At 41.5% G+C, this 11,208-nt stretch overlaps 1 protein-coding gene and 1 long non-coding RNA gene across 2 annotated transcripts; one reads left to right on the top strand and one right to left on the bottom strand.

Annotated features, from left to right (window-relative positions):
• Positions 1 to 273: 273 nt before the first annotated feature.
• LOC120547601 lies at positions 274 to 2,308 on the bottom strand. Its single transcript, XR_005637083.1, has 2 exons — positions 2,168 to 2,308; positions 274 to 408 (listed from the first exon to the last, which is right to left on the bottom strand). It is a non-coding gene; the product is annotated as an uncharacterized LOC120547601 (long non-coding RNA).
• Positions 2,309 to 8,914: 6,606 nt separating this feature from the next.
• LOC120547834 (cytochrome c oxidase subunit 5B, mitochondrial) lies at positions 8,915 to 10,335 on the top strand. Its single transcript, XM_039783533.1, has 4 exons — positions 8,915 to 9,112; positions 9,775 to 9,845; positions 9,920 to 10,019; positions 10,111 to 10,335. The coding sequence occupies exons 1-4, from the start codon at positions 9,007 to 9,009 to the stop codon at positions 10,221 to 10,223; spliced, it is 390 nt and encodes a 129-aa protein (XP_039639467.1). The 5' UTR covers positions 8,915 to 9,006; the 3' UTR covers positions 10,224 to 10,335.
• The last annotated feature ends 873 nt before the right edge of the window (positions 10,336 to 11,208 follow it).

Here is an 11,208-nt window from a genome sequence, read left to right as displayed (position 1 = left end):
AGTTTATTTAGTTGCTTTGTCCGTTGAATGAGACAACAGAAATGAGAAAGGTAAATGGAAACGTGAGTCTAAGAAAAGCGGAGAATGAATTGGTGTGATGATGTCATTGCTCCTCTCGTCCAGCTGGAGGCGATGGAGGACAACCAAACACAACTGGTTTCTGGAGGTTTCCATGGGAACAAGGAAATAAAGAAGCTGCTGTAACATAGTGTAACGTTGTTGTTGAGCGTGTGTGTTATCCCAGCTGTGTGTAGAACAGTAGAAAGAGTGTAAAAAGACTGGGTCCCGCTGTATTACTCAGGCTGCACTACAGCGTCTATTCACAGGCGCGATCCCACTACTGAGCGGCACGGGGGCTTTGGCCTGCTCCGTCTCCGACCTGGGCCGGTGCACCCCTCCTTAGACGACCTGGTGGTCTCGGGCTCCCCCAGGAGCACCATATCGTCACAAATGTGACGTCATCAGGGAGCACGCTCCAGCGGCATGTAGTGACGAAACGTGCAGCTGCAGAGTTAAAGGCTGATCAGCATCTGTAAAACTCCCTCACTGATCAAAGTTAAAGTTAAGATACATCAGTAATGCTTGTAAACACAGGAGGAACATCAAATGTTATAGGCTAGCCTACTCTGTTAGGCTACTTGTGGAAAATCACCAGTTCATCTCACAAAACATTAATATCTGCAATAGACTATAGTCCTATCTCTTATTTTTAGATAGATGTGTCGATTAACAGAGTCAAAGTCTTAACCAACCCTGCACTTAGTGATACCAGATATACCTCCAAACTCTGGAAACACTGGAACATGCATCTGTACCGGTTTTAATTATTGTGCATAGCTATTTGTCTGTATGTATGTTTGTGTGTACCCTTCTTGTTACGTGTACTTTTCTATCTGGACCTTAAGTCTAAAAAAATACTGTTTTATTAGGCTACTAGGCTAATCTCATATGCTGAAAAGGGTCCCCACTGAATAAGGACATCAACAAGACACAAAACACAAACATTAAAACAAAATGAAACTGTTAATATATTTATATTTCATAATTTCTAAACTTCTGCAGCAGAGTGGATGGGGTGTCAGCGGCCTGATGTTATACAGTAATGCAATGTTGAATGATTATATTAGTTCAGTTTAGAATGTATTACACATTATATGATAATTGTTTTGTTTTTTTATGAAGAAGAGATGTATCATTTAACCAATGTTGTAAGAACAATAACAATATACTAGTGAAAAGAAAATGATCCTGCTTGTCACTAATGAAACAGTTGTCTGGAACTCTCATTTCACTTAAGGCCTTCAACACATGAGTAGTATCCCGTCGCCTATATAGGAGGGAAGCTGTTGAGCCAGTGGCTTGATGTGAAAGTCTATAAATTGCGAACCTAGTTCTGTAAGAGAGCCATCGGACGACATGATAGGCCTGCCTGGAGGAGATTCGAGGGACTTATGAACCTTTGGGAGCATGTAGAAGGTGGATATTCTGGGATGTTGACATAGGAGGAAAGGGTTAGGGTTAGGGTTACTTAATTGAATTCCCGACCCCAAAGAGCACCTTCAAACATCTGACTGATCTTCCTGAGCACCCTGGACTTGTTTGTCTTTCTAAGAAAAAAAGACATTGTTAATGTTTGTGATCTGATGATTAAACGTGGAAAAATTATTGGGTAGCCCACATATTTTGGATGTGGGATTTGAACTGTAAAAAAAAAAAAAAAAAAAGAGAGAACAGTGTCTAGTGTGAAACTGATTTCCTCTCCATCAATTTCACTGAATGGTTGAAATAAAACCCTGTTAGTTTCATAGACAGTATATAAGGTTAGTTTGCTGTTTCTGCGGTGTTAGTGACTGGTGTGATGATGTCATTGCTCCTCTCGTCCAGCTGGAGGCGGTGGAGGACAAACAAACACAACTGGTTTCTGGAAGTTTCCATGGGAACAAGGAAATAAAGAAGCTGCTGTAACAGTGTAACGTTGTTGTTGAGCGTGTGTGTTATCCCAGCTGTGTGTAGAACAGTAGAAAGAGTGTAAAAAGACTGGGTCCCGCTGTATTACTCAGGCTGCACTACAGCGTCTATTCACAGGCGCGATCCCACTACTGAGCGGCACGGGGGCTTTGGCCTGCTCCGTCTCCGACCTGGGCCGGTGCACCCCTCCTTAGACGACCTGGTGGTCCCGGGCTCCCCCAGGAGCACCATATCGATACCGAACTTAGTGCGGACACCCGATCGGCATAGTCCGCTGCGGCTCAGAGCTCCTGAGCTCAAACGATCCTCCAGCCTCAGCCTCCCGGTAACTTGGATTACAGGCGCGCGCCACCGCACCCGGCGAAAGAGCTCTTCATTCATAGAGGTTTTGGGATTTACAAATGTGACGTCATCAGGGAGCACGCTCCAGCGGAATGTAGTGACGAAACGTGCAGCTGCAGAGTTAAAGGCTGATCAGCATCTGTAAAACTCCCTCACTGATCAAAGTTAAAGTTAAGATACATCAGTAATGCTTGTAAACACAGGAGGAACATCAAATGTTATAGGCTAGCCTACTCTGATAGGCTACTTGTGGAAAATCACCAGTTCATCTCACAAAACATTAATATCTGCAATAGACAACTATTCCTATCTCTTATTTTTAGATAGATGTGTCGATTAACAGAGTTCTATGTCTTAACCAACCCTGCACTTAGTGATACCAGATATACCTCCAAACTCTGGAAACACTGGAACATGAATCTGTACCGGTTTTAATTATTGTGCATAGCTATTTGTCTGTATGTATGTATGTTTGTGTGTACCCTTCTTGTTACGTGTACTTTTCTATCTGGACCTTAAGTCTAAAAAAATACTGTTTTATTAGGCTACTAGGCTAATCTCATATGCTGAAAAGGGTCCCCACTGAATAAGGACATCAACAAGACACAAAACACAAACATTAAAACAAAATGAAACTGTTAATATATTTATATTTCATAATTTCTAAACTTCTGCAGCAGAGTGGATGGGGTGTCAGCGGCCCAACGGAAACGTCGATGGCAGTAATCCCCTAAACAATGATGACAACAGTCAGTTATTACTGTGAGAACAATACATACTCCTGGGTAATCCATAGTAGATAATGAATGGGACAGAAACTGTTTAGACCTGCTGATGTTATACAGTAATGCAATGTTGAATGATTATATTAGTACAGTTTAGAATGTATTACACATTATATGATAATTGTTTTTTTTTTATAAAGAAGAGATGTATCATTTAACCAATGTTGTAAGAACAATAATATACTAGTGAAAAGAAAATCATCCTGCTTGTCACTAATGTTACAACTGACTTCTAACTTTGCAAATTTGGCTACAGGCAACATTATATATAGCGCAATTTGTCAGTGTCCAGCTTTTGTTATGGGAGGAATAGTATAATAAAAACGAATGAAAGAAAATGGATGAAGAGTTACTATGAAAATGCAGAATTGTAATTTTTGCATCTGCTTGGTGTTTCGCCAGACATTTGCCAGCGACTGATTTTTCTGTTGGGATACCAGGCTAACCCAAAACAGAAAAGCAGAAGGTACACTTGGGGCCCTCTGGACTGATGCTGAAAACTAGATGACATGAATAAAAACTAACAGCAGGGTCCCAAAAGCCAGTTTGAAAAAAAAACTTCAGTGCATTAGAGAGGTTGCCTTGAAGTGCAAAACACAACACTTCACTCTGTCTTTAAGACGTCTCTTAGTCCAGCCTACGTAGAAGCATCCACATTTACATGATAACCTGCATACCACAAGGCTAGTGTTACAATTAATGAATGCTTTTATGTTACTTTTATAGTCACAAACTGTTCAACCTCCTTCCCTCCAGTAGGCGATTAAGGGCACTGTTCGCCAAAACCAGCCGACACAGAGACAGTTTCTTTCTCCAAGCAGTCACTCTGTTGAACACTCAGAAATAGCCCCCACCCTTACACTGAACAAAGTCAATCACCACTGTTCTGCTCATCTACCTCATGTCTATTTCAATCCTACAATTAAAATATTGTTATTAATGTACCACCATTGCACTGATCTGCCTTGCATGGACTCAAATTTAAATCCTTAAATCTCAGACTATTGACCGATATTGCTCTATTCCTTCCCTCTCTTTTTGTATATAATTTAAAAAATTGTAAATTCTATTGTATTGTTATACTGTACACTAACCATATTTTCCATATATATATATTTTTATATTCTTACCCTCATCTCTGTTTTCATTCTTATTATGTTAAGTGTTGTACTTTGAGAGCAAAGATGACCTCAAATTCCTTGTTTGTCTATGCAAACCTGGCCAACAAAGCTGATTCTGATTCTGATTATACATCTTGTTTGTCTTGCAGAATTGAGAAGATGACTTGGTACTAACCTGTTGCGTAGTGTGGGAGCCCTCTTAAAGCTAATTTGTGGAGGTGCAGAAAACACCTCTCTAAGCACAGGGTCACTCTTGATAAGATTCCAATTTGAATGTATTATCCTTTTTATGGGATTGGCCAAAGAGCTATATTTTGTAACAAAATAAGCCTGGTTTTGTTTGGAGGATCGTTTTTTTTATTTTTCTGGAGTAGCTCTGATCCATGAATGGACTGGGCTTTCCTGTAGGCATTATGTACAATTTCTGTGTGATATCCCCTTTGTGAAAATCGGTTAGAGGTGACTTTAGCTTGCACTTAATATTCATTTTCAGTATCACAAATACGTCTAAGACGTTGGAACTGGCCAAAAGGTATATTATTTTTGAGCCAATTTGGATGGAAGCTGTCTGCTTTTAACATAGTGTTTCTATCTGTTGTTTTACGATACACAGTAGTATGGAGCTTCCCATCTTTACCATTAGAAATGGTTAGATCTAAAAAGTGAATGGTCGTTTTGGAATGTTCCATGAACAGTTTTATATTCCTGTCATTGTTGTTCAAGTGATCATAAAACAGTAGCAGTTCTTCATAAGAACCACCCCATGTCAAAAAAATACCATCAATGTACCTCCCCCACCATTTTATCTTGTCACTGTAGCTGTTTATATAGACAAAATCCTTTTCCCATAAACCTAAAAAAAAGGTTAGTGTAGTTAGGGGCAAAGCATGCACCCATTGCAGTCCCCTGAACCTAAATGTACAATAGGTCTTGGAAAAGGAAAACATTATTTTTAAATGTCCGTTCAGTGAGCTGAATAATAAATTCAGAGGGAGGCAAAGAGCCTGTATGCCTGTTCATTAGAAAATGTTGTAAAGCTTTCAGTCCATCATCATGAGCAATATTTGTGTAAAGAGACTCCACATCTAACTAAGAAACAGTTGTCTGGAACTCTCATTTCACTTAAGGCCTTCAACACATGAGTAGTATCCCGTCGCCTATATAGGAGGGAAGCTGTTGAGCCAGTGGCTTGATGTGAAAGTCTATAAATTGCGAACCTGGTTCTGTAAGAGAGCCATCGGACGACATGATAGGCCTGCCTGGAGGAGATTCGAGGGACTTATGAACCTTTGGGAGCATGTAGAAGGTGGATATTCTGGGATGTTGACATAGGAGGAAAGGGTTAGGGTTAGGGTTACTTAATTGAATTCCCGACCCCAAAGAGCACCTTCAAACATCTGACTGAACTTCCTGAGCACCCTGGACTTGTTTGTCTTTCTAAGAAAAAAAGACATTGTTAATGTTTGTGATCTGATGATTAAACGTGGAAAAATTATTGGGTAGCCCACATATTTTGGATGTGGGATTTGAACTGTAAAAAAAAAAAAAAAAGAGAGAACAGTGTCTAGTGTGAAACTGATTTCCTCTCCATCAATTTCACTGAATGGTTGAAATAAAACCCTGTTAGTTTCATAGACAGTATATAAGGTTAGTTTGCTGTTTCTGCGGTGTTAGTGACTGGTGTGATGATATCATTGCTCCTCTCGTCCAGCTGGAGGCGGTGGAAGACAACCAAACACAACTGGTTTCTGGAGGTTTCCATGGGAACAAGGAAATAAAGAAGCTGCTGTAACATAGTGTAACGTTGTTGTTGTTGAGCGTGTGTGTTATCCCAGCTGTGTGTAGAACAGTAGAAAGAGTGTAAAAAGACTGGGTCCCGCTGTATTACTCAGGCTGCACTACAGCGTCTATTCACAGGCGCGATCCCACTACTGAGCGGCACGGGGGCTTTGGCCTGCTCCGTCTCCGACCTGGGCCGGTGCACCCCTCCTTAGACGACCTGGTGGTCCCGGGCTCCCCCAGGAGCACCATATCGATACCGAACTTAGTGCGGACACCCGATCGGCATAGTCCGCTGCAGCTCAGAGCTCCTGAGCTCAAACGATCCGCCAGCCTCAGCCTCCCGGTAACTTGGATTACAGGCGCGCGCCACCGCACCCGGCGAGAGAACGCTTCATTCATAGAGGTTTTGGGATTTACAAATGTGACGTCACCAGGGAGCACGCTCCGGCGGCATGTAGTGACGGAAATTAAACGTGCAGCTGCAGAGTTAAAGGCTGATCAGCATCTGTAAAACTCCCTCACTGATCAAAGTTAAAGTTAGGCTTACATCAGTAATGCTTGTAAACACAGGAGGAACTTCAAATGTTGTACTCTGAAAGGCTAAAATGACCAGTTCATCTCACAAATACTGTTCCCACCCATACTGTTCTATTTATTTATTTACAAATGTACATACTGTAATTACACCTATACATAGCCATATTCTACTGCTCTCCATACTATTCATCCTGCACATACACTTATTCTTTCTACTCTTATAATGTTACCACACTGCTGTACATATCTGTCTATATGGTTCATTCAATATCCATATTTGTCCTGTTTTTCTTATTATATATTCTGCTAATACACGCATATATCTATATTATTATTATTACTATTATAATGTCACTGCTTGCACATATCTGTCCATGTTGTTCATACGCTGTTTATATTACGTAGCCATACTTATTCTGCTCTTATAACACTGCAATATATTTCTTGTCCAGCCTATGCACCACCTGTCTATACTTTTTATATCACATTGCACTTTTCTGCCTTTTTAATAACATTAATATCTGCAATCTATTCACAATAGACAACTAAGTCCTATGAGAAAGTGCAAAAGAAACTTCCACAACAGTATGTAAAACCCTTATCTCAAAGTAAGCCTATAGTCAAGCTGTCTAATAGAAGTAAAAGGTAGAACTTTTTTTTTTTTTCATCATTTGCACCTGAGATATAACGGATTAGAGTATAAAAATCGTAATACAAATACAATTAAAATCGTACTTAAGTACAGTAGTTGAGCAAATGTAGACTATTACTGTAGCTGCTTTCCCCCAATGCACACAGGACAATCATGACAACAAGCAGAAACACAGCAAAGACAGTGCTGCACTGTGATGCTGTGTGTCTGTTAGACATGGAGACATGGTCACAATATTATTTAGTTTATTTAGTTGCTTTGTCCGTTGAATGAGACAACAGAAATGAGAAAGGTAAATGGAAACGTGAGTCTAAGAAAAGCGGAGAATGAATTGGTGTGATGATGTGATTGCTCCTCTCGTCCAGCTGGAGGAGGTGGAGGACAACCAAACACAACTGGTTTCTGGAGGTTTCCATGGGAACAATTAAATAAAGAAGCTGCTGTAACATAGTGTAACGTTGTTGTTGTTGAGCGTGTGTGTTATCCCAGCTGTGTGTAGAACAGTAGAAAGAGTGTAAAAAGACTGGGTCCCGCTGTATTACTCAGGCTGCACTACAGCGTCTATTCACAGGCGCGATCCCACTACTGAGCGGCACGGGGGCTTTGGCCTGCTCCGTCTCCGACCTGGGCCGGTGCACCCCTCCTTAGACGACCTGGTGGTCCCGGGCTCCCCCAGGAGCACCATATCGATACCGAACTTAGTGCGGACACCCGATCGGCATAGTCCGCTGCAGCTCAGAGCTCCTGAGCTCAAACGATCCGCCAGCCTCAGCCTCCCGGTAACTTGGATTACAGGCGCGCGCCACCGCACCCGGCGAGAGACCTCTTCATTCATAGAGGTTTTGAGATTTACAAATGTGACGTCATCAGGGAGCACGCTCCAGCGGCATGTAGTGACGAAAAACGCACCCAGTTACAAGTTAGGCCTACATCAGTAATACGTTGTTCTCTGATAGGCCATGTGTGGAAAATGACTAGTTCATCTCACAAAACATTAATATCTGCAATAGACAATAGTCCTATCTCTTATTTCTACATTTCTCTTCAGGGAAATAACTGTTTACAAAACACTGATCATTTCAAATGTTAGGCTATATCTACAAGTGAGGCCTGTTCTGACTCAATAACAAGACAATATGTGGAACATATTTCACTGGGGATGTAACAATGGTGACATGGGAGATCACTGCATGCTTCTTTATTTTCTTGTAAACCTTCAGAAACCAGTTCTGTTTATACATCTGGAGGAAAGGAGCAACCAACAATTAATTCACAGCAATTAATTCTCTGTTTTTTTGGACTCACAAATTTCCACTCACATTTCTATTTACCATTAACTTACCTAAATTACATTTAACCAACAGCATACAATTGTGAGTATAGTGTATAATCCATCTCTCTCCCTGTGCGTGTGTGGATGTCAAATTTGTAAAACATGTAGGCTACTGATTTTTGCTTTCAAATGTTACTGTGATATTTCCTAATTCGTAAAAAAGTGATTTTTGAGAAGAAGAAAAAAAGACATGGAAATTGCTTTTTCATACGGTATATGATTTATTTATTTTCCTCCTGTATCTGTTTTAGATTGTACCATTTCACTAGTATTTACCAGCTGTTCCTCGTGCCCCCTCTGCTCATTTTAATTAGTTAGCGCAGCCCCAATTCCTGCTCTTATTGGTCCGGCCACCTGTCACACCGCCCCATTTCTGCTCTTATTGGTCCGACCACCTGTCACTCAGACGGCTGTCGGGTTCATTTCAGTCCAGCTGATAGTCGTGAGTTGTTTCAGAGCAGGTACCTGAAATTGTGATTTACCAGAATGGCGGGACGTCTTCTTCTTCGAGCTTGTACAACAACAACAACATTGCAGCTGAGGAGCAGTGTGGTAGCCAGACCGTTACACCGTGCCATAGCCACGGCGAAAGGTAAGAGTCAGTTTGTAACCGACGAAGACTTTAGACCGTACTAACTACAGGCCAGCAGACTAGGGTGAAAGCACGGCTGTCATCGGCCATGGGAGTTAAGTTGAGGGAGCTAACGTTAAGTTAGACTGGTAACGTTAGTCGCGTACGTATTAAAGCGATATTTTTTTATTGCGTAGTTTGGTGGCTAAAAAGCTATAATCCTACACGACGTCTGCATGATGTTATCTCACTACCACTGGTGCTTTTACTATGTAGAGGATAAATAACATTGGATTTTGACAAATATTTACTTGCAGTAATGAAATGGCTTGTTTTGTGATTACTTAATGTGGTGTGACATGGCTATGTACCACTGGCATGTCACTATGTTCTGCCTTAATGTAAGTACAACGTTTGAATCAAATAATGAAGGTCATTTGGATTGAAACTCGTGGAAAGGCCTTTGATAGAACCACCCCCCTCTGGCAGGCGTCTGTTGGATAGATGCCAGTATCCTGATAGGGGACAGGAGCAGGCTGGGGTGGGTGGTGTCCACTGCCGACGTGCAGTTATGGCATGCAAGTAGACCGACAGCCCGACTGTAATGTGCACACAGCACAACGTGACTCGATGACTTTGAATCATTCATTTTAATGGAAACCTTTCCCATATTTATTTTTCAGGAGTACCAACAGATGAGGAACAGGCCACTGGACTGGAGCGACGTGCCCTGCAGGCCCTCAAACATGGAAAGGTATGCTACAAAACACACAAGTATACTGTGTTTTAGCCTTGCATGTACTAATGTTCTTCAATTTTACATTACAGGATCCCTACAGTATGCTGAAGCCCAAGGAGTATGCTGGCACCAAGGAGGACCCTCACATTGTGCCAGGCATTGGACCCAAAAGGCTGGTTGGCTGTCTTTGTAAGTAAAGACCATTAAAGGCGAAGCCCAGTGATCTGTATGCATGTGTACGTTACAAAACCGGGTGAAATCGTAATATAATTCTCTGCAGGTGAGGAAGACAACACGGCTATTGTGTGGTTCTGGCTTCATGAGGGAGATGCCCAGCGCTGTCCTTCCTGTGGTTCCCACTATCAGCTGGTCCACCACGAGCTGCCCCATTGAAACTAAATTTAACAAAAGCTCTGTACAAATGGGACAAACGACCTTCATATTTACCTCCTTAATGGCCTGCAATATGTGCATATCACTTATTAAAATGTATACCTGAACTGTCTTGATGGACATCTCTTTCAGATTTGAATTAAGAAACCAATCCACATCATCATCATGCTGTGACAAAGGGCCAGTTAAATTATATAAACTGGGCTACATTTTGTGGTACCACGATCGTTGAATTTCAGTCATCATGAACTTTTTGCCGAAATTCCCAAAGGCAAGATGTTGCAATAAACCAATGATCCAGGAAGACTCCTTAATGCCTTTCTAACAGGTCTTTTATCCCCAAAGTACTCTATATCTAGGCATGGGCCGGTAGGAGATTCTGACAGTAGGATAACCTTCAGCAAAAATATCACTGTTTCAAGGTATTACGGTATTGCAATGACAGCTATAAATGTATTATTTTTTGAAATGTTTGGGTAAAAAAAAAAAAACTTTTCCATTGAACACAAGTTTATGTTAACCCACTGCACACTGGCAGGGAGAGGGATTTCTAAACTGCACTTTTAAAATACAGCTCCTACCACGGTATGACAATGTTTTAGTGATTTTTATTTATTTATTTTCAAACCTCAGTATACCTTGAAACCGGTAACTGGCCCATGCCTATCTATATCCTCGACGTTCCACTTTCGGGATTGCTCCGGTGCAGTAGGAAATTCCGCTGGATGCACGTCTGTTTTGCCGATGTGTTTCCTTCCGCTTTCTTCGTGTTGGCATTTTAAACTCTGGATTTCTGAGGACTGTGGTTAACTGCTCCTCAGATCTCTGCAGGGTAAATCCAGACGGCCAGTTAGACTATCTGTCCAAGCTGAGTTTTCTCACGCACGACTTAACAGCTTTGAACGCACACTGTCCTTCCTACAACAAGTTCCTTCCCGAGGCTATTTTACAGCGGAGCTTAGCACCGCCCATGCCGATTGTGATT

The sequence above is a fragment of the Perca fluviatilis genome, chromosome 19, assembly GCF_010015445.1.
Source record: "Perca fluviatilis chromosome 19, GENO_Pfluv_1.0, whole genome shotgun sequence".
Lineage (NCBI taxonomy): Eukaryota > Metazoa > Chordata > Actinopteri > Perciformes > Percidae > Perca > Perca fluviatilis.
This window is presented reverse-complemented; position numbering and strand designations above follow the sequence as displayed.